Source organism: Peromyscus leucopus, chromosome 3 (genome assembly GCF_004664715.2).
Source record: "Peromyscus leucopus breed LL Stock chromosome 3, UCI_PerLeu_2.1, whole genome shotgun sequence".
NCBI lineage: Eukaryota > Metazoa > Chordata > Mammalia > Rodentia > Cricetidae > Peromyscus > Peromyscus leucopus.
This window is the reverse complement of record NC_051065.1, coordinates 87,865,099-87,888,715: the sequence shown is the minus strand read 5'-3', so window position 1 is coordinate 87,888,715 and position 23,617 is coordinate 87,865,099. Positions and strand designations below refer to the sequence as shown.

Here is a 23,617-nt window from a genome sequence, read left to right as displayed (position 1 = left end):
GGGCAAGAAACTGCTCTTACCCGGACTGCTTGACAAACTGTTGTATTGACCGGACATGCAGGACCAATAGGAATGTGATCACTGAATTTTGCAAGGTGAGATGGTCCTTCAGGTTCCTGCTTTGCAGAGGAAACTGCCAGACATTCTATAGGACACAGAGAAAAGTGACTGAGAGACTCTAGGCCTACAGGATGAAGATGGATGTCCCAACATTACAGACGAACTTTGGATGATTGTCCAGTCTCTGTCATTCTAGATTTTTGGAAGTTGCTTACAATGCTCTTCCTGTTTACTTAGGTAATATTATATCATTCTGAGGTCTTTGATGTAGTTGAAGACTAAATAGTTAAAAGATAAATTAGATATAAACTTTAGACTCACAAATATAGAATAGACAGAATATTTTCTTTAATTTTTGCCAAATACAAATAGACTAGATATTGTAATTCTTGCTTGATAACTGTTCCAGTATATGTAATTTTATATGTTAAAGTTAAAACCTTCTTTTTTGATTAGACAGAAAAGGGGAAGTGCTGTGGAATGTTGTTCTGTATGCTGTGAATGTGTGTTGTTCTGATTGGTTGATAAATAAAATGCTGATTGGCCAGTAGCCAGGCAGGAGGTGTAGGCAGGATAAGCAGACAAGGAGAATTCTGGGAAAAGGAAGGCTGAGTCAGGAGTCACCAGCCAGCCAGAGAAAGCAAGATCACAAGGCAGAACTGAGAAAAGGTACCAAGCCATGTGGTTAAACATAGATAAGAATTATGGGTTAATTTAAGTGTAAGAGCTAGTCAGTCATAAGCCTAAGCTAATGGCCATACAGTTTGTAATTAATATAAGCCTCTGTGTGTTTATTTGGGTCTGAGCAGCTGAGGACCATGTGGGACACAGGAAAACTTCCAACTACAGTCTCATGTCACTCAAGCTAGCCTTGAACTCACTATGTAGCTTAGGATGCCACTGGACTCCTGACTCCACCTGAATGCTGAGATTATAGGTGTGTACCACTATGCCCAATTTATATGATGCTGGGATCAACTCAGGGCTCTTGAGTTCTATCTAGACAAGCACTGTCCTGACGGAGCCATGTCCCCAGATCCCTACTTATGATGTTTGATGATCTCTTGATTTTTATGATGATGAAAAAGAAGTCTATTTCTTTACAGGAAGTTGGTTGAAATTTTGAGCACTTCCTAGTCTAGAAAAGTAAGGTATTCTGGATAGGGGCATTGAGCTGGAACATCCAGTCATAGGATCTTGATGGGCAAACAACTGACATTCTTCTACAGTGTATCATGTTGGTACAATTTTTACTTGAGATATTTTCAATTTATGGTGGATTTATCATGACATAATCCCACTAAAAGTGGGAAAGCATATATTTTTCTACTAGTATTTGAAAGTAAGGCACAATTTATCATGAAAAAACATGTTAGTACAATTTAGTATGAACTTTTTTTTTTTTCTTACCATTTTGGAGTACAGTTAACTATGGATTTTAGAGGTGCCTATTGTAGGATATTTGTACATTGTGTGATGTATTGCTGTGATTGGTGTAATAAAAATCTGAATGGCTGCCAGGTAGTGGTGACACATGCCTTTAATCCCAGCACTCAGGAGGCAGAACCAGGTGGATCTCTGTGAGTTTGAGGCCAGCCTGGTCTACAGAGCAAGATCCAGGACAAGCACCAAAACTACACTGAGGAACCTTGTCTCAAAAAAACAAAACAAAACAAAAAAAAATCTGAATGGCCAATAGCTAGGCAGGAGGTATAGGTGGGACTTCTGGGCAGATAGAGAAACTGGAAGGAGGAATCTATGCATAGGATTTTATCAGAGACTCTGAAGAAGCTGGACACAGTATGGAACAGAAGTAACTGGGCCATGTGGCAGAACACAGGTTAAAAGAGACAGATTATTTTAAGTTATAAGAGCTAGTGGGAAAAAAGGCCAAGCTTTCATAATCCATATTAAATCTCTGGGTCATTATTTGTGGGATGGCGGCCCAAAGGTTGTCCGACAAGAAAGCTTGCTGCAGGTGCCCATCATGGAACTTGGATAATTTGAAGAAATGGATGATAAAAAGGCTGAGTCAAAAAGCAATGAGGTGCTTCCATGTTAAGAGACATTATTAATGAGACATAAAAGCTAGTGTAGAGAGGCTTCTACTAGCCAAATATGGCATTGAGCACCAGAAATGTTTTTTAAAATATTTAATATTTTTTGTTGTATGTATGTGAGTGATTTGCTTGTGTACCATGTACATTGCAAGCAGAGAGCATTGAATCCCCTGAAACTGTAGTTAAGATAGATGGTGGTTAGCTGCCACATGGATGCTAGGAATTGAACCCAGGTCCCCGGTAAGAGCAGCCAGTGCTCTTAACCATTGAGCATTCTTTCTAGCACCTGAGGCTTTAATACATTGAAAACAAAAACAACAACAAAAACTTTGAGTTCAGTGATATTCAAAACATGGAAGAAAAATGGAAAGTATTGTTCTCTCTCTCTCCCCTACTCCCCACTTCTCTCTCTCTCTCTCTCTCTCTCTCTCTCTCTCTCTCTCTCTCTCTCTCTCTCTCACACACACACACACACACACACACACACACACACACACACACACCCCTCTAGCAAATAAAGGCAGAATTAAGCTGGAATTAAAAAACACCCACATTACAACTGTTTGATAACTGATTCAAAGAATCCTCACTGGCTGTTTAAGCAACTGAGATGAGGAAAAGGATCATATAGACTCACAGGTTGCTTCTTAAATTATAAAGTGAGAAAGTATCCCACAAAGGAAAGACTTGACAGATACCACTTTAAAGAAATTTAGAGCATTACCAACAATAAAACTACACCACATGCATCCTGATAATGTGTGAATGAGCAACACTCATGTCTAATCATGAAAGAGAATGAGAAACACTGTACAAGCCCATTTACTTGTACCATTACAAAATAGTAGTACCAGAAAGGATGCCAGTCCTGTGGTACAGGCCTGTATTCTTAGCTACTCCAGAGGCTGAGGCAGGAAGATTGAGCTCAAGGCTTGCCTGAGCTACATTAAGTTCAAGACCAGCCCAGGCAACTTAGTGAGACGTTATCTCAAAATTAAAAAATAAAGAGAGGGCTGGGGTGTAGTCCAGAGTTGCCTATTATGCTGAGGCCCTGAGTTCAAGCCTTAGGACCAGACAAAAGAACAGCAATTTCTCTGGAGGACAGGATGAAAGGAGACTAAATCCAACGGATGAGTTTTCTCTATAGTCACAATAAAAATGAAACAAAGATATAAGGATACATAGGGAACAACGATTATGTATTAGATGTTACTGAATCAGCATTAAATTTCAAGGGTGTGATAATGATGTGGTGACTATGTAAGAGAAAGCCCTTATCCACAGGAAACATATGGTGACTGCTTAGGGCCAAAGCATCATGATGATTCAAGTTTATTTTCAACAGGCTCAGGGGAAAAAAGGAAAAATATAAAAACTGTAAAAAAAGGTGATAAAGTAGATGTAATAAAATACAAATATGATGCAGTAAAGAGAAATGGATATTTATTCTACTATCTATTTTCTCAGCTTTCCTCGGGCACTGAAAAATTTCAAAATACATTCAGTTTAACATACAAGGTAATTCTTGTCTGACCAATATGCTAAATAATAAACTGTAACACTTATTTTTAAACCCCCCCCCCATGAAAGTCTTTCCTATCACAGCTAACAAGCTGTGAGGTGGACCTCCACTACTCATGGCCAGTGTCCACAATGGGACTCCTACCCTTCCCATCAAAATTGTTGCAATTACCCGAGAAATTAACAAACCAGTAAAACACTTACAAAAAGCAGTCACCTATCACTGGAAGACCTTTAACCTTCTGGTTTTAAAATAATTTATTTCATAGATCTGTTTTAATTTCATGTCTCAGAGCATACATTATTTAACCAAAAGGTGCTGGACAGAGATTGTAAAAAGGGAGAAAACATTTAGGATAAGAAAACAGCTCAGTTCCACTAGATTTGACCCTGCCTTGTAAAGTCTTGCTAGGATAAATTTCTACTATACTTCTTTTGTGCTTACAAAAAACATTAACTTCTGAATTTCCAATGCTGTAAATAAAATTTTTTTACAGTTTAGTAGTATGCATTCAATTGACACACAAGGCAACCAAATAAATTCTGTCATCAACATCACATAATGTGTATTTCCTGCCACTGCACTAACATTAAACTAAACTTCAAACCACAGAAACATTGTGACTAACATTCAAAAGGCAAGCTGCAGGATACTCAAAGCTTGTTAAGGACAAATTGCACATGGTTAAGATGGGACATCATCTGACAACAGCTGTTGTTGTGCGTATGGCTGCTTTTTCTTATACGAAGGCCAACGGCAAACAGGGCAACAGTGTCGGCCCCCAGCCAACCACATAACAATGCAATTCTGGTGAAACACATGACCACAAGGTAACCCCATTAGCAAACATCCATTTTCAAAATTCTCAAGGCAAACAACACATTCAGTACAGTGCAGTGTACCAGCAGGCCAAGTTAACCAGTCCGGTTCCATATCTTCATTAGTGTTATGTGAGCCATATGACCTCCCCTTCCTTTCACATGGGCTGGTCTGACAATATTTATTGGCACATGAACAAGCCCCAGCATCACAGTGGCTCGCTCTTCCTGGAGAACTGTGAACTATGCTTTGTTTATCTTCAAATACATCCTTATTATTAAAAGTGTCCATGTTGTCACTATCTGAGTCATTTTCAGTGTCTTGAGAACTCTCTGACAATTCTTCTTCAGACTGCACCCCAAGACATTTAAACCGCCACATTGGTAAGTTTTTAATATAATCAGTTGGTATCAGAGGGTGGAGCCAAAGGTCAGGGAAAGCTAACCGTTCCAAGAATAAGTCAGGATCTTCGTCCCAGTCAGATTCTACAGGAAAGTTCTGAAGAGAAGCAATCGGGTGGAAGAGGTAGCTGGTGTACCAGTCCCACAGACTTGATAACCATTCCAAATTATTCGCATTTACTTCATCATTGCTGCTGCGCCGTCTCTTCTTCTCAAAGTAATCAATTAGCAAACCATGTCCAAGGTATGTACTGAGAAACAGGGCTGGGTGTGAAGAATAAAACATCCAGTCTGCCCTTACCCAAGAAGCCAGTGTGGTTGTATTAGAATATCGCAACAATCTTAAGCTATATTCATAAAAGCTATCTAAGTAAGGGAGCTGTAGAAAGCCCAACACAGGTAGCCAGGAAATAATTAATAGGGAATTGTATGTCCCTAAAGTGCTTATGAGAACCACAAATCGCTTGATGGTTGCTCCTTGTGTAATAAATAAGTCCATCCAAGCCATAAGATTAACTAGAACCAAACTCAAAACAAACAGATCATTTACTTCAGGCTGTAATGAGCGCAAAAATGAATCCATGGCCTGAAGGGATATAAATTCACCTGTGTGGTTTCCATATCTGTAAATTCCTTCAGGAGTTCTAAGTATGTATGATGGCATGTTATAAACACCAATATCTGTCATATAACTCCTGTTGTCCCAATTTTCCACATTAACAAAAATAAACTCAACTCTTCCAGTAAATTTTATACTTAATGCAGAGAAGAAAGCTGGTGGTTGGTCAAGCTTTGCAAATAGGTATATTTTTATCCAGTACTGATCACTTTTATTCCATTCTTCTTTCAAATGCTCAACATTATATATAGTTTTGATCCGAGAAGCTGCATGGGCAGTTATCCATTTAAAAATGTGTTCTACTTCAATCTTGCGTCCACTGTACTCTTTTAGCATGACTTTCCCTTTAGATGTACTTGTCTGTGGGACAGACATAATGAGTGTGGAACGGACCCAGCCTCTTCTCCTGCAGTACCTGTAAGAGAGTAAACTGTAGTCAACAGTGAGGCTACTGCACAGCTTACATCCTAACAGTCTTCTTTAGGCCTGAAAGGGCCCCTTGTACCCTCTTCTCATAGAACCTTTAAATAACCAGAGAGAGGCCAACACTTGGCAGCTGTGCCAGAACAAGCCAGCTTACTGTAGTCTGCTCTCAATTTCTGTTTCTAGGAAAAGAAAAGGTTGTACAAAGTATACCTAAAAGCATTTCTGGGCCAAGGAATCAGCAAATACTTTAGCATCTCTCATGTGCCACTGCATTACATGCTAAGAACCAAAGATAATGGGAAGTAATTTCTGTTCATATAGAATTAAAAAATCCTATAAAGGACGCAAAACCACTATGAAAGATCAAAGAAAGGGGATATCACCAGGGGTTTGAGCAAAGGAAGATCTCAAGAAAGGTTTGGGAAATGAACTAGATCTTGAAAGATGGTTAGGAATTAGGTAGAGACAGAGAAGGATAAATGCTCCTCCCTACTGAGTGCCTAAGGTAGTGCAGTCTTGGAAAGAAGGCCGCCTTACCATTTCTCAATTAAGCACTACCACAAGTCTGATACCCACAGTGCAGTAGCTATTACAAAGTCAACTTTCCATAAGCCAATCCAAAAGAGAGCTTCTCCAAGTTCCACAGGTAACTTCTCTCTTTAACGAAGACTGTGAAAAAAGGTTTAAGACTTAAGAAACAAAGACAGGAAGTATACAGACAAAGAGATTTGGCCCAAGAATGAGCCTGTTTCCCAGAGGAGTGAATGCAGAAGAGCGTAGGTACAATCACCTCTTGTTTACATTTTCTGAAGACACAGGAGACTCTACTCTTTTTGGTATCCAGTAAGTTCTTGTGACATCTGTCCCTTCTGAAAAACTAGGTGAGGAGAAATACTAAAAGGGAAAATAGCTGTTGCAATACTAGGGATAGATGATAACTGGAGACATTTTCCTTTATTTTATTTTTTTTTTAAATTACTCTTTGCCCCAAACCTGCCATGTGGAATTTTATGATACACAAAATTTATCTTGATAAAGGGTTAAAAAAAAATCTACCATGTGGCTGTTTTGTTACAGACTTGAAAATAGGTTCCACTTGAGTTCTTATGTTGCTACTCAGAATACTGATAAAGTCAAAGATGCTACATTTTATTTACTAAGCACACATTCATATTTTATTAGAGTTAATGAATATGTTAGACATTCATAGAATCAGAGAGGAAAGTCTAGTTATGTGGCCTACACTTTATAATGGTAACTGACTAATTGATCTCAGGAATACTGTGGTATAATTTAAGGTAAATGAAGATGGTATGTTGTCTTTCTGAGAGCAGGTTGATGAGGACTCTGGGAAGCTATCTCAGTAACTCTGAATCACAGATCCTGATTCTCTGCTTCTTACTGCGTTGATTCACTCCCTGAACAATGCAGATTCCATTAGCATGAAATGGCTTGAAAAAAGACATGTCTCAAAAATTATTTCTATCCCTTAGCAATATATTTATCCAATGCAAAATAATTCAATAAGAATCTCGTTTTTACCCTCACCAAAAACACAGCAGGTAAAATGCATGTAGATGACAGCCTCCTTCAGATCTTATCTAAGGAGCTTTAGTGGCTAATTGCAACATACTTGTGATGACACATGCATGTGTGGGTTTATGTGCATCACATGTGTGCGGGTGCTCTCGGAGCAGAATATAATCAGACAGTTGTAAGCCATCTAGGTGCTTGAGACCCGAACCTAGGTCCCCTGCAAGAGCAGAAAAACATTCTTAATTGCTGAACCATCTCCCCAGCCCCACATCTCTACCCTTGGTCATTTTTTTTTTAATCTTCTCTCCTGTAACTACATTCATTTCTGATTTGTATCATAAACCAAATGACAATCTTTATGACAGAAAGTCTTTCTTTGTAAAAACAGGCAAGGTTTTAGTTTATTCATTTCTTCCTTTTATGTTTTTAGTTCAGAATTGATATTTTTAAGCTTCTTTTTGTTAGAATAATATTCTAAGCCGGGCGGTGGTGGCTCACACCTTTAATCCCAGCACTCGGGAGGCAGAGCCAGGCGGATCTCTGTGAGTTCGAGGCCAGCCTGGGCTACGAAGTGAGCTCCAGGAAAGGTGCAAAGGTACTCAGAGAAACCCTGTCTCGAAAAACCAAACAAAAAAAAAAGAAGAAGAATATTCTAACAAAAAAAAATTCCCTATGTTATAGCTTTCAAATTAAATCATGTTTTCCAAGTTTGGATAATAATCTCTAACACTTATAAACACTGGGTTCTTAATGTACATTTCTCTAAATACTAATCTAAAGGTATCCAAATGAAGACCATACTACATGCATACATTGTTTTTAAGAATTTTATATTACCATGTATCAGCATAAAACCCTTTATACATCCAATTCAAAAAGAACTTTTTAAAGGTCAGAATAAATTCAATGATAGTATCAGGAAAACATTCTTCAGGGTTTTTTGTTTTGCAACAGCATTTCACTACATGGGTTGGCTTAGAACTTGAAATCCTCCTGTTTCTACCTCCCACTGGGAATACAGGCACATACCACTTTGCCCAGCTTATTAGTCAGTTCTTTTGGCTATATAAAAATGTTTTGTTTTGTTTAGTTTTTTACCAGCGACCACACTGGGAGGCTCACAGCTGCCTCTTACTCCAGATCGAGGAGAACACCATCTTCTGAACTCCAACTCCACCTGCACTCATACATGCATAGATACTCCTCTACACAATGTACACATAATCTACATTCTTTAAATTAAAAAAAAGGAATAACAAGACAAGAATTAATGTAAAAACAGACTAATACTGAAGACGATGACAAACTAAATCACCCCATGTAAGAAGATGTGAAGAAAATGAAACAGTGACGGGTAGAAAAGTTAGAAAGGACATATTTGATTAAATAAAAAGACAAATCTGACTTTGACATTAGGGAGAAGGGCACGCCTAGGGACAGTAGAGCAGGTGGGAAGTGACTAAGGAAATGCAAACTGAAGGTCTGAAGACTGAGAGTGGGAGTGTATCCTGTCACCCTCGCCCATGACGGAGGGAGGACGACAGTGAGTTCAAAGCCAGACTGAGCTACAGATGAGAACAGTGATGTCATGTAACACGAAATCTCATTTGGTGTTTTTATTTTTTTTATTTTATTTTTTTGTTTTTTTGAGACAGGGTTTCTCTGTGTAGCTTTGCACCTTTCCTGGAACTCACTTGGTAGCCCAGGCTAGCCTTGGACTCACAGAGATCCTCCTGGCTCTGCCTCCCGAGTGCTGGGATTAAAGGTGTGAGTCACCACCGCCTGGCCTAATTTGGTCTTTTTAATAAAAAACCTGGAGCCAGATTTTGAGGTAAATGCTGAAAGATCAGAGAGACAAATGAACAAGCCACTGCCGCATCTTACCTCTAGGACTCCTCAACCTGAAAAGACACGAGTTCTTGTCTCCTCATGCCTTATATAATTTTCTCCGCCCTGCCATATCACTTCCTTCTTAGTGCTGGGATTAAAGGTGTGTGTGTGTGTGCTTCCCAAGCAAAGGCATGAGATCTCAAGTGCTGGGATTAAAGGTGTGTGCCACCACTGCCTGGCTCTGTTTCTCTCCTAGACTGAGTCAATCTCATGTAGTCCAGGGTGGCTTTGAACTCACAGAGATCCAGATGGATCTCTGCCTCCAGAGTGCTAGGATTAAAGGTATGTGCCACCACTGCTTGGCCTCTATGTTTAATCTAGTGGCTTGTTCTGTCCTCTGATCTTCAGGCAAATTTTACTAGGGTAGACAACAGATCACTACAATGTCATCCACAGCTATCTGGAAGAGAACACTGAAACAAAAGGACTACAGACAATTCTAAGGGATCTCTCAGAAAGTCAGCAAACACCAGTTATGCAAAACTACAAACATCTTGGTGATGAGCAGTACACTAACCATATAATTAGTTTTCAGTTTGGGCAGGTTTCTGGTAGTACTGTCTTTATTAAGCAAGAAAGACTCTGGTCAGGGTTCAAACTCTGAATTTCTTACTCACTCACCTGGGATCACTGGAACAGTTGAAAGTGCCTGTCCGTATGCCAAATCTTGACACCTTTTTAACCATTTTCTCCCAGTGAATTTTACCCACCAAAGGACTTCTGTCATTTGCTATGACCTATTTCCCAAAGGAGAGAGAAAGAGGGAAAAAAGTGAAACTTAAATTAGTTAAACCCAACCATTCACATCTATAGCATAAGTCCTCTTTTGACAGACTTTCTCTTTCTAGTTCTGGTTTAACTGAATCATCTCATTATTACTGCAACTCTTTTTTAATTGATTATTATTCAGTGTATATGTGCAGGAGGGCTACAGCACCCTTGTGGAGACCAGAGGACAACCCATGGCAGTCAGTTCTCTCCTTCTACTGCGTGCATTCTGGGATTGAACTCACGCCGCCAGGCCTGTGCGGCAAGCAGCTTTACCTGCTCAGCCACCTTACTGACTCTCACAGAAGTTAGAACTGTCCAACCAGAAAAGAAACATAAGTGCAGTGTGTTACGTCCCATGCTCTAGCAGTAATAGGAGTCAAAAGCCTGTGAAAAAACTAGCCATATTCTCTACCACGTGATCTATTCTCTAGAATTATGCTATACAGACAGAAAATGGCCCTGAAGTCAATTTCTCCTTGAAAATAATTTTTTAGAAATCCAAATAAAGCTTATAAAAATTATCACATGTGGACTTAACAAGTTCAAATTTCACATTTTTCAATGTCCAGTTTAGCCAAGAATCAAACACATGTTTTCTATTAAGTTATGCTTTAACTAAATCAATGCTACTCACAGGACTTTCCCCTCAGCAACCATGAAAGGCTCCAGGAAAAGGAACAGCCACAATGAACTTGACAATCTTAAACTTCCACATCAACTGTGCATACAGTTCTCAAACACAATCAGGTCTGAGAGAAATGGATTCTTTTGTTTTTATTACCCTCCCACCTTTTCTTAAAATTATAAAACATTACTTTTTTAAAGAAAGGAAAAAAATTCTAAATTGACTTTTAAAATATTAATAGCTTCTCTATTAATGTCAGTTTATTAGTTAAACATCTCTTCTCTTTATCCCCAAATCCTCCTGACTTAATGGAGGCAGATTTTCACTGAAGATACCAGTAAAATTTTTAAAAATATAAAAGTAATATAATACAATTCACTGGAAAGCCAAAAATGTCTAAAGTTTACATGAAACCATCTAAATTTAAGTCCAGCATTTATAGGCCTAAGCTATTTTCATAACTGCCATCTTTACCAACACAATTCAATTTAAAATTACAACACAATACTCTGGGACCTCTAATCTTTCTGGCAAAAGAATCATTTTCATATTCAAAAATCCTCCAGGAAGTAAAACTCCAGACATGTGTGTGGATGAGTACGAGCAGTCAACTCCCTGGGAGAGGCAAGGGGTGGTACAGCTACCTCCTCTGTGGCCTTTCTCTTGGGAAGTCTAAAATGTCAGGGGCATCACAGGTCGGGGGCACGTGGAACTGAAAATGAATTTCCTCTTTGCGCTACCAGGTCACCCCAGTAACTCCTACAATGTTGCTGATACTGCTGTTCTAACACTTATGGAGATGTTCATGTATGTGTAACATCATGTAACATACATTTGATACTCAACATGTGCATGCAGATTAGAGAATTAAGTAAATAGTTTTGATAGTGCTTTTAATGAAAATAATGGTCTTACTGAGGGAGACATGAGTTCACACATTCTCAGATGACTGAGGACAGGGTTTTAGATATAGGCGTTTTAAGGAGGTTCACGTTAATCACATTACCCAGGATGCTATTTACCCTTTTCTCTGATCCCAAAGTATATTGCAAAGATTTACCTGGAGAACAGGGCAGTCAAGCATGGTATGCTTCCTGCTCCTTTTTTTCTTGTGGTGGTGGTTCAGGAGGTGGAACATAGGACACTAGGGCATAGTAGGTAAATGCTCCACCCCTCAGTCACATACCCAGCCACAAAGCAAGCGGTGTTTTCCTTCCTGTTACTTCTCAAGAGTCACTAGTAGTTCTCTTGCGCATGGAGCCAAGGAACCTGAATGCACTTCTCAGATCTCAGGAGAGAAGTCTCTGTGTAAGTACACAGTACACTCTCTTGTTCTTTGTACTCTCGCTTACTCTCTGTTCTCTGCACTCTCCTTCCGTTCCTCCTTTTCTCTCTTTTAAAATAACTCTTTCCCAACATTTTTCCACTTCTTGACTAAAGCTCTAAAACAACCCAGGCACTTTAAGCCTGTGTTGGCAGTAACATTACTTCAAGGAGCTAAGCTAAGAGGCCTCTGTCAGTGTACACACAGCTCCAAGTCTCAGGGCATCTTTGAGTGAAGACCCAACTGTTCACCGTGGAAGAACCTTGCAAACTCATGACAAGCATTCCTGTGTTCCCAGGCACCTCCAGGGCTGGCAGGGAAAGCAGAAGCGAGTGAGGAGAGCTGGGCACACAGTTGATGAGCTCCATGACGGTGCTCAACCCTGGGGCCTTATTTACTCAGCAATCTGTTCTAGCATCTGCTATGGAAGAGTTTAAGGATCCCCGACGGAGAGAGAGCTGTACAAAAATGTGAAGTCATCTAAGCTCTTCATGAAACCCTTCTAAATGATTCTGTCACTGTAGCTACACAATTAGAAATTACTTTGTTAAAATCCTGTAGAGTTATGTTAGTCAACTCAAAGTTTTGCATACATTAACTTTGAAGGAGGTTGAATGAGTACTACAAAAATGGTAGTGTTTTCACAAAATAACTCATCCAGCTCAGTTAATGGCAAAAGCAAAATCTTCTAAGCCTGTCACTACTGCGTCACATTAGTAGGAGCCCCTCTGACTTACAGCATATGTCCTGTCAGTATGCATGATCTGGAGTGGCATCCACACTGCTGGTCTCATTACATGGGGAAGAGAGAGTTCTCAGAAACTCAAAAAAGAGGCTGCATTCTCTATGGAGAATATTTCCAGATACAAGAAAAAATATGGACCAAGTACAGCTTGAATTCCAAGTCTCAAAGAGACCTAGCACCACAGGCTAAATGTGATACAATCTTTCCATTCCTAGATGATCTGGGTGCTACTAATTAAACATCTGAGCTGAACTAAACTATTTCAGCTTTCTGCAGATGGTTCTACTTCTTATTATAAAGAGTCTCTAAAGGAATTTATTTTATAGCCAAAAGTTCCTTCCCCAGCAACCTGTCATCCTGAATGTTTTCTGAGTAAACAGAATAAATGGCATCTTGCTATGTAATTGCACACCAATCCTCTCAATCACTTAGATAGAAAGATGCCTACTTTACAAATATACTTTCAGCCTTTTTTAAAGCTGTTTACTTCTGATCAGAACATTTGGTACATCCTTGTTAATCCCCACAAATAGAGTCATAATTAAATAATAACAATTCCTTGGAATGAGAGTGGTGGGTTTACATTTTCTACATTTCTCAGTCTTTTAGTAGGGGTCTAGTTTCAAAATTGTAAAATATGTCACCTATATAAAATAAAAAATCAGAGTCAGTGATGGACAAAAGCCGAAACTGAATAGCACTTTAATTAACCAATTTTAAGCACCCCCCCCCCCCCCCCGTTATCATTCTCTAACTTCTGGCTAAAATCAAGTGTACTAATCTCACTGGCTTACTTTATGGGTAAACCCAAAACCTTTTTCAGCAACATAAAACACACGTGGCTTGCTGGTATTCTGTTTAGTTTGCTCTGTAGTAGCCCATTAAAGGGATAAAAAAATTAGAATGGCCCTAAACAAAACTCTTATCTAAGAGCAAAGACAAACAAGTTTAAAATCAGCTTCCAGCCAAATAGGAAATGCATTAACATAACACTTCAGTAAATAGTGTCCAAAGCTTCCCTGTACTTTTAGTCATGAAGTATTTTTTCACTGCTGTGCAGCTCCAGTGACTTTAAACTCATGAAGTGGGGCATCCAGTAGGTAACAAACAGCTATATCCCTTTTGGAATCATGACAAAAGTCAAAACAGAGACACAGAAATGTCAGAGGGCAAGTCCCTAAAGGCCATCCCTATGCACCTTTTCCATTTCAAAAGCCTGTCTACCTTGCCATTTGTCTCTCTAACCAGCAATACTTGGAAACAAAATAATCACCTTCTATTTTTGGTGCCAAGGAGACTGGCCAGTGGTGGAATCAAAGAATCCACAAAACTGGGAAATAAATGGCTAATGAGAGACAGGAGCTTAGATTAGGGACAAAGCAGGAAATTGTAACTTTGTGTACCAACTGTGCCACAGCCACAAAGAAAGAACTTGATTCTGTGTGCATTACATTGGTAAAGATGTCACACGGATTCTGCTACCTTTAAAAATGAAAATGACTTCTTGTGATGGTTGGTGGAAGGAGAGAACCAGCTCCTACAAGTTGTCCTCTGACCTCCACACACACAAAAGACAGATGTAATTTTAAAAAGTGGGGAAAGGCAGGGGACGAGATGGCTCAGTGGGTAAAAGCATTTGTCTGGCAAGCCTGGTGCCCTGAGTTTGATTCCCAGAACCCACATGAAGGCAGAAGGAGAGAACCAACTCCAGAGTTGTCCTCTGGCTGTCACACCCTCCCACACATCATACATGCCCACAGACGATGATGGCAGTGATGATGATGATGATGGCAGCGTAGGTTTTAAAAGAGAAGGTGAGTGGAGCACCAGCATCTCTCTCTCTGCTCCCTGACTGTGGATGAAATGTAACTCGCCACCCACACTGCTGCCGCCATGCCTTCCCCTTCATGGTGGCTATATCCTCCTCACACTGGGGCAAAACAAACCCTCCCTTCCTAAACTGCTGTCATCAGGTATTCGGTCCCAGCACCAGGAAAAGTAATACAGCTCTGTTCTCCAATATGCTCAAGTAGAGAGGAAACACAGGGAATCCAGCCCGACAGGCTGAAGACAGAAGTGGCCAGAATCAATGCAGTGCAGTCAATGAAAATATTCCTCATAAAAAAAAAATATGGAAAAGAGCAAACAGCCTAGCCAGCTTCTTTCCAAATACATAAAATGGAAGACTAGCATGATAGCTGACACCTATAATTCAGCACTCAGAAAGGTGAGGCAGAAGACTGCTAATGCTTGGACTACAAAGTTGAGAACCTGCCTCAAAACAGACAACAACAGAAAAAAAAAAAAAAAAAAAAAAGAAGCAGAAAAGAACCATAATTCAAACTGTAGAAAATGTATTCCTGAAAGCTATCTGTCACAGAAGACTGGATTAATTTGATCTGGAAGAAGAATACAACCAACCAAGAGAGCACTACCTTCTGTTTCTAGCAGATACTTTAATTTTTTTTTTAAGTATAGTTTAAAACACTAACTAAACAAATCAAAACCCCAAAATAACTTTGAAGCTTAAAGGAGGTGCCTGGCCAATAGGCTTAGCTGGTCAGCTCCCCGTGCCAAGGGCAGGGTCTCAGGCTGGTCAGCTCCCCATGCCAAGGGCAGGGTCTCAGGCTGGTCAGCGCCCCATGCCAAGGGCAGGGTCTCAGGCTGGTGGCTCCCATGCGCGTCTCAGGCTGGTCAGCTCCCCATGCCAAAGGCAAGGTCTCAGGCTTACTTTTCTCAGCTGTCAATGCTGACCAGATAGACTAGCTATTTGACAGATGTCAGTCACTGGCCACAAAGAACAAAGTCAGACACTGGATATCAGTGCAAATTTTGAGTATCACTGACTGTGTCCTACTGCACTTTTTCCTTATGAAGAAACCCACATAAACACATTCCACCTTTCTTGGGAGGTACTTTTCAACTGTGAATACATGCTTTTAAAATACTCTGGTAGAAGGTAATGTAGAGACTAGAAGCTATAATGGCATAATATATTTACATCATCACTTATTACTCACTTTGTTCAATGGCCACCTTGTAAAAAATTCTTCATTATTCTATCTCTTTGGTCTGCTTCTTTTTCCTCTTAGAACTTTCAACTTACTGGTCGTATTAAATACTAATTTATTTGGTGTCTGATTCTCACAGCTGGAATGTGAGTTTTCTGAACATAGCCCTGGGTATCTTCTGTTATATCTCCAGGTCCTAGAACAGGGCCTGGCACAGCCATTTATGAATGGGTTAATTCTGCCATATATTAAGGGATTTAATCCATACATATCTTTAATTAAGACATCAAAAAATAGGTAACTGGGGCTGGAAAGATGGGTCAGTGGATAAGAGTACTGGCTGCTCTACCTGAGGACCTAGTTTTGATTCCCAGCACCACATGGCAGTTAATAACCATCTGTAACTCTAGTTCCAGGGGTTCTGACACCCTCTCTGGTCTCTGTGGGCACCAGGCACTGAACACAGTGCCTAGACATAAATGGGCAAAACACCCATACACATAAAATAATCTTTTATATAATAAAAATAAAAGTCTTTTTTTTTTTTTAAAAAAAAGATAACTTAAAAGTGAAGACTATCCTGCTAACCAGTCAATCATATCTATCTATCATTTACAGGCAGGATCCTGGATTTCAAAGCAATCCCCAGGCCCTTGTCCTGGTTCTTCTGTGTTGCACAGGTGCACAGTGCCTTCTTCACCATTCATTTGCAGAGAATTAATTCATGGGAGTGATAAACATTTAGGCCATGAATACACAGTGATGGATCTGGCTATTCAAGTCTATCTTGTTAGGAGATCTAAAATTATCAAAACCAATAAACCTTCCTTGGCCAGACTATTAGAAATAAGTACTGGGGGAAAGAAATAGAATAACAATTTCTTAAAGCTTTAAAAGAGATAGCTGATTTTTTTTTCTTTCAATATTGGACATCACATCCAGTGCTTCATGCATGCTAAGCAAATGTTCTACCACTGAGCTATATCCTCGATCCTTTCACCGGATTTCTTACATCAATGAACTAAGACAGAAATAACTTGAATTGACTGGATCGTGTACAGACTAAATCCAGACCCTCTCAGGTTCTACCTCTGCTGATTATCAGAAGGTAAAAAGTCAGTGCAGTAGAAATGTACTATAAAGGGAAGGCCAGGGTTATCCAGTGAAATCTCCACACAATTACCAAAGCTCACCCTTTCAGCACAGTGCATGGCAGCGTCATTCCATCCTCTTTAAATGCATATGGACTCGAGGCCAGACACAGAGAAAGCCTACTTGTTTCCAGTCCCACTGCAAGCCATGGCAACACTGGGTCTCCAATTAAGGTTTCTGAATTCAAAACTTATTTTAAAACCAAATCTTGCAGTCTTTGTTCTCAGAAAGTAACATACATGAAGAAGCTATTTGAATTTTCATACCCTAAATCAAAATTTGTCACCAGCAAAGTAAAAGGTCAAAAGCACAGAGGAAACAGGAGGGTATCTGTATGAACTGCCAATGGGTAAATAAAAACTAGTCTGAAGAAAGAAAAACCATCAGAGGATCTGAGATCTGATCCCAGTTCAGGTCCCATCTCAGGGCTTCAGCAAGGTTAGTCTGACAGGACTTCTGAGGCTCAGCTATTCACACTCCATTCCTAATGTTGGCCACATTCACGCTTCTAGTCTACTTGCTGTGTTACTGTAAGTGAAGACAGATTTTAAAATTAAACTGAGCAATATTTAGGATGACATTACATGCTCAATATCACATAATTATTCTAATTTACATGGTTATTAATGTTAATGTGCATCCACTTACCCTAAACCATGCCATGGAAAGCATGAAAGATAATTTTTAAGGCCCTTTACAACTTGAAATTTCTAATATACTAATTAAATCTCAAGTTTTGATATCATAAAAACTATCTCATCACCATAAACAAAACAATGCATGCTCCCCAGCTCCCCAGGACAGCTGAGTTGTCTACTTAGCTGAGCTGCTGATTCTGGGCTGGTTTGCAGAGCTGCCATTCAAAGTGGCCTACTTTGCTAATGCAGGGATTTCTTTACCTTACTTTAGTGTTCTTCCCTCACATACTAAAGTTATGTGGACTAATGAACTCAAAACTAGAGTTAAAAGAAACATAAAAATAGTGCACACTGCTAAACAAAAGGAATACACATAGGCTGGAGAGATGGCTCATGGCTAAGATCAGTGGTGGCAGCCAGGCGATGGTAGTGCATGCCTTTAGTCCCAGCACTCGGGAAGCTGGTGATCTCTGTGAATTCGAGGCCAGTCTGGTCTACAGAGCAAGTTCCAGGACAGGCTCCAAAGCTACAGAGAAACCCTGTCTCAAAAAAGCAAAAATAGTGGCAGTTCTTCAACTCCCGGCACCTACAAGGCAGCTCACACAACTGTCTGTAGTTCCAGTTCAGGGGATCCGACACCCTCACACAGACATGAAAGCAAAACACCAGTGCATAAAACAAAGGGGATACACACACATGTTTCTATACATTTCTTTTTTCTGATTCTCAAAACAACTCCCTTTCTCCAGTCTTTCCTATTCTACTCTTGAATTTTCACTTTTTTTTTTTTTTCCAAAGATAGGGTCTCATGTATCCTAGGATGACTTTGAACTCACTAAACAGCTAAAGAAGACCTTGAACTTCTGAGTCTCCTGCCTCTACCTCCAGGTGCTGGGGTTTAGAGCACCATGCCTTGTCTAAGTGGTGCTAGGGAATGAAGGCAGGGCATCATGCACAGTCGTACATTACCAATGGAGCCGCATCTCCTGCCCTAATTCTCATTATCACTGCTTTGACAAACCCTGTGAGAACTGAGTTTTGCCTAGGAAGCATGACAACAGCAGTGTTACTTGAGTGGTGAACACTGTTTTGGTGTAAATACAGTTCTCAAGTATTATCGCTCTTTCTACCTGAACAAGCCAGATGCCATCTTTTGTGTCTTCCACAAGTTCATAGAAGTGCATTTCACCACTGAAATTGGTACTAGAAACAGACTCAGATGCCTCTTCTTCCTTGAGAGCAGAATAGAGTTCACCCTCCATCAAGTCACCTGAAGGAAACAAAAAACTCTGTAAGATTTCAAAAATCCCATGTTCCCAACTTCAATGATTAATTCCATTTTCTATCATGAAAAACCACACTATTATATGTTCATTCTATGGAAAAAAGAACAGCACCTGAACATAAGGTTCATACATCAGCAAAGAGTGAAGAGACAAAAATCCATCTCTTATAGTTCTAATGGGGTCATCATATAGCTTGTTAGTAGTACATTACCAAATTACACCAGTCAAAAAAAAAAAATCAAACTAGTAATCATTTAATTTTACATAAGTCTGTGCAGGTTTCACATTTTTCAACAGCCTAGTTTATGTGTTCTGACTCAAAAGATTTAGAAGTGGGTTCACAGAACTTGCCATCAGCCTGCTTAAAATAGTGACAAGATTTTCATGTGAGTGGAAGATAGAATGTTTATCTGTCAGAACAAAGCCCACCTTCATACACAACTTTACAATGTTTTACAGTTAGATTGCCGTACCAAGACTTCTGTTGTTGTTGTGCTGTAAAATGTGGATTCCTTGTACATTTCATATGACAACAATTATAGGCTCAAAAGGCAGCAAAATACCTAACCTAAAGCTCAAAGGGGAAAAGGCATGATCAAATAACTGTATGAGATAATAATTTTACTTTGGTCAACCCACTTCCCTCCCTCAACAACCAATGGCAGCATAAGCCAGGCAGCAAACAGAGGTAATAACAATATACAAGTTGAAAAACGTAGCCCTTATGCAAAGGATCCCTTCCTTCTACCCCATTGGTGAGATGAGTTCTATAACCCTTATGCTATAAATCCACAAGTGTTGGACTACTATAGTTTGTATTCTTGCCTATTACACTATAGGTCAAGATAGTATTACATACGAAAAGAATTACCTTGTAAAAGGCCCAGCTAACAGATATACGAATACTATCTAAACAGAGACATTTTTCTTTGTACAGCAGTGAAACAAATTAACTGTATTTCCCGACCCAATTCTAAAACCCCAAATTAATGGCTACTGGAAATATATTATTTGTCATTAAATATTCTTTCAGCACTATTTCAATTCTCTTCCTCAACCTATTAAGTGACGCAGGTATGCCTGGGACACATGACAAGAAAGGTATACATTCAAAATTCCCTAATAAAAACTGTAACCCGCAAGAAAATATGAATTCCAAATAAGGCCAATAGTCATATCAAATGCTCACTGCATATAAATTTTAAAGAGAAAATGTGCAACTTGTACACCTTACCCATACTTAAACACCTAATTTACATGTAAATCGTAGGTCCACGTGCCTCTTTGTTACTATTTTAATGATGTTTTACCCTCCCTGTAGCTTGTTTTTACTATGGAAGCAGATGCTGCTATTTACAGATACATTTTGGAGTTTTTCCTCTCCCTACATTTTAATCAATTTCAAATGACGTTGCTGAATTCTGGGATAAATCATTCAATTTAACCATTTTTTTTTTAACTGCATTTTCAAACTGTCATTTCCAAAGAACCTTTGAAACACACCAATACACCCACTGGCCCCCTTTTCAAAACCCGGATTTACATATTCGTAGAAAATGTGGTCCATGAAGACCTGACAAGCTCTCCGGAGCAGTCTCCTTGACCATTCCGGGACCTCCTCATTCCAGGGAGTGGGGTGGGGGGAAGAGAGCCAGGACAGCGAGGGCGACCTCGGGGAGCCCGGCACTTGCCTGACTTCTCCACCAGCTCCCGGACATCTTTCTTCTCGGGCAACCCGGAGTAGCCCAAACCTCGACACTCCAGAATGGTCTTCAGCTTCTTAAAGCTCAATGCCACCGGATCCACCAGCTGGGTAGCAAAGATGCCAGTCTCATACCACACAATGGCCTCGAAAAACCTGGCCAGGACGAACAGGACCAGGAAATACAGGAGCAAGAAAAACAGCTTCAGCCACATCTTCGGCCTCTTGGCGTCGCCGGGAGCCCGGGACGCCGCGGACAGGGGAGGGGGTCGAGTGCGGGCCGACGCAGCGCAGCCTGGACGAGGGCAGCTCGGGCGCGCGGCGGTGGCGGTCACCGGCGGGCCATGCCCGCGGGGAGGCAGGTGGATCGCGGCGGGCGTGCGTGCGTGCGTGCGTGCGGCCGGCCGAGGGGACCGGCGGGGCACGGGCGCTGCTGCTGTCCTTGCGGTCAAGAGCCGAGGAAGGGTCAAGGGGGGACGCTCAAAAGCACCCCACCCATCGAGCAGCGGACGGCGGGGAGCGGGCGGGAGCCAACCCGGGGTGACCCCGGAGGCGAGGCCCGAGCCCGCGGCGGCTCCGAGAGACTGCGGGCGGGCGGAGGGCGGTTGGTTGGGCCGGGTTGCGTGGCCGCGGTCGGGAGGGCGCGGCGCTCGGCTGGGCCAGGCCCGGGGCCGGCGCGCCCGGCGCGGGGAGGAACGGACGCCGCAGTGCCGCGCCGAGCGCCCAGGCTTCAGGCCCCGGCGGCCGCCCAGGCCCGGCAGGGGCTCCAGGTTCCCAGGCGGCGCCGCTTAGGCCCGTGGCCCGCGAGGGGGCGTCGCGGCGGCTCCTGCAGAGGAGGATCCAGAGCGCGAGGCGACCGTCGTGAAGGGGGGAAAAAAAAATAATAACGCTAGGCCCGGACGCGGCTCTCCCGGACGGCTTCCTGTCAGCTGCGTCGCTGCGCGGCGCCCAGCCCCGTGCGGATCCGCCGCGCCGACCGCGGCCGCCGTCCCGCCGCCTCCACAGGCCGCAGCCGCCGCCCCCGGAGCACTGGACCGGCTGCAGCCCGGGCCCTAGTCAAGACATAACAAGTGACGTCGGCCTCGGGGCGGGGCCTCTGGAGGGGCGGGGCTAGACGCTGCAGGATGCCGCCGTGGGAGAGGGACAGGGGCTGCCGCCACCGCTGGAAAGGCTGGCGCATGTGTCTCCTAGGTTAGTTAGTGTGCGCGGCCGGTCCCACCCCTCTTATCTGCAGATGTTTAGTCATCGACGTCAGCCCCGGGATTGGACATTGGACCCTGCGGCACTGTGCAAGTTTGTGATGTGTGTGAGAAAATAAAGGCAGCCAAGGATCTTCGTTTTTGTTGTGTTTTGAGACAGTGTCGTTTTGTAGTCCTGTGACTGGCCTGGAACCACTCTGTAGACCAAGCTGGCCTCGGAACTCAACAGAGATCTCCTGCCTTGGCTGGAGTGCTGGGATTGAAGACGTGCACCACCACGCCCACCCCAAATCATCATGATCTGTAAAAATTGGAGCCCGTGTTTTAAGTCGAGTCCCCCTGAATTTACTGGGGACTTTTTTTTTCTTTCTTTTTTTTTTTTGGCACAACTGGTTAGAGGTGCTTGAGGTGAAACTCCAAGAACAGTTCTTTGTCTACCTCTGCGTTAGAATGTGGTTTTCACACGCGTGTTGGACGAGGCTTAGCCGAAAAAGAATGTTAGCATAAGACCCAGTTGTGACTAGCTGTTACAGTGTCCTCCTCAGGGTACTAAAAAGTAGACACGGAGGCCCTGAGTTCTCAGGACAAAAGTTGTTAGGTAAGGATAGGTCTGGGTGCAAAGGTCTGTGTGTTTTAGCCAGCCAGAGGAGCTTATATAAAGCGAGTTTGACAGACAAGCACAAGGTACCTGGTTCCGTGTTTATTTAACTCTAGCAGAGCCACACTCTTTATTTAAAATTCTGTGTCAGTTGAGGGAAAGCATAGTTGGATTCATGAACTCAACAAGGCTTCCATGAATGCCTTGATCAGGAAAACAAGCTGGAATTCTAGGGGAAACGTTAGCCAGCATTCAAAACCATAGTTGGATTTACGAACTCAACAAGAAGCTTTCCATGAACCCCTTGCACAAGTAGGAATTCCAGGGGAGATGCTAGCCAGCATGCAAAACCATAAACACCCTAAACTAGGGGTGGAAATTTTAGGGAGAGAGTGTGACCCTCAATTCCAGAGCAGACGAGCCAAGGAAAGCAAAGAATGGACCATGAGAATGTAGCCCAAGAATGGTACCTTTACAATGCAGTTAACAAGGGCATTTCAGTGTCCAGCTAATGGAGGCTTAGGAGGGAAGAGGACCAGGGGGTGTAGGAATGCACAGTTTCACTCATCTGTCTTGACTAGCTTCAGTGTGGTTTTGTTTCCAGGGCAGCAGACCGTGTAGGAGATTGTATTAAACAGTTCACTCTGATGGGCTTGAGTCTGTAATTTCTGCCTCCTTGATTTCATGGTAGCACTGTTACCTGGTGGCATTGCTAGCCAAATTTAAACACATAAATGATATCCCTTGCCTCAGAGGAATGCATTTTAGTAACAACAGATTGACACAGAGCCAATAATAGAAAAGAGACAGGGAAAGTTGAGAGGATGAGCTGAGGACAGAGATTGAAAGTGAAAAAATAAATCATGTGGGAGGGGCTAGAAAAAAAGAGATTAAAGAACAACTTTGACCCTCATTTGTTTGCTTGCCTCAATTCCCAGCCCTTTGCCTTGTTCCCTCAGTGGTTTAACCCTTAGGAGAGACAGGCACCGATGAAAGTAGACATATGTGGTTGGATAAGGGCATATGAATGAATGCACGTCCTCTATTGGTAGAGGTGGACAACCTCCTAGATAATCTATAATATGTGTTATAAGATCCCACAAAAGTGTGCTGTTTGGTACAGGAAGCTTCCTTCAGGGAAATTATCTTGAGGAAATTATTGTATTGGACACAGATGGAAAGATGTATGTTGTGGAATATAGTTGAAGATGTGTTACATTCATTTATGCTGTG

The 23,617-nt window shown here is 41.7% G+C and overlaps 1 protein-coding gene across 1 annotated transcript; it reads right to left on the bottom strand.

Annotated features, from left to right (window-relative positions):
• Positions 1-3,541: 3,541 nt before the first annotated feature.
• Rnf103 (ring finger protein 103) lies at positions 3,542-20,904 on the bottom strand. The gene is made up of 4 exons (XM_028860225.2): positions 20,577-20,904; positions 18,730-18,869; positions 9,955-10,070; positions 3,542-5,896 (listed from the first exon to the last, which is right to left on the bottom strand). Exons 1-4 carry the CDS (start codon positions 20,800-20,802, stop codon positions 4,327-4,329), a joined length of 2,052 nt encoding a protein of 683 aa, XP_028716058.1. The 5' UTR covers positions 20,803-20,904; the 3' UTR covers positions 3,542-4,326.
• Between the last annotated feature and the right edge of the window lie 2,713 nt (positions 20,905-23,617).

Coding starts and splice junctions, on each gene's coding strand:
- Rnf103 (XM_028860225.2), bottom strand. CDS start 20,802: ATGTGGCTGAAGCTGTTTTTCTTGCTCCTGTATTTCCTGGTCCTGTTC. Junction 18,870..20,576: donor GGAGCTGGTGGAGAAGTCAG/GCAAGTGCCGGG, acceptor TGTTTCCTTCAG/GTGACTTGATGGAGGGTGAA. Junction 5,897..9,954: donor AACTGTTCCAGTGATCCCAG/GTGAGTGAGTAA, acceptor ACTCTCTTACAG/GTACTGCAGGAGAAGAGGCT.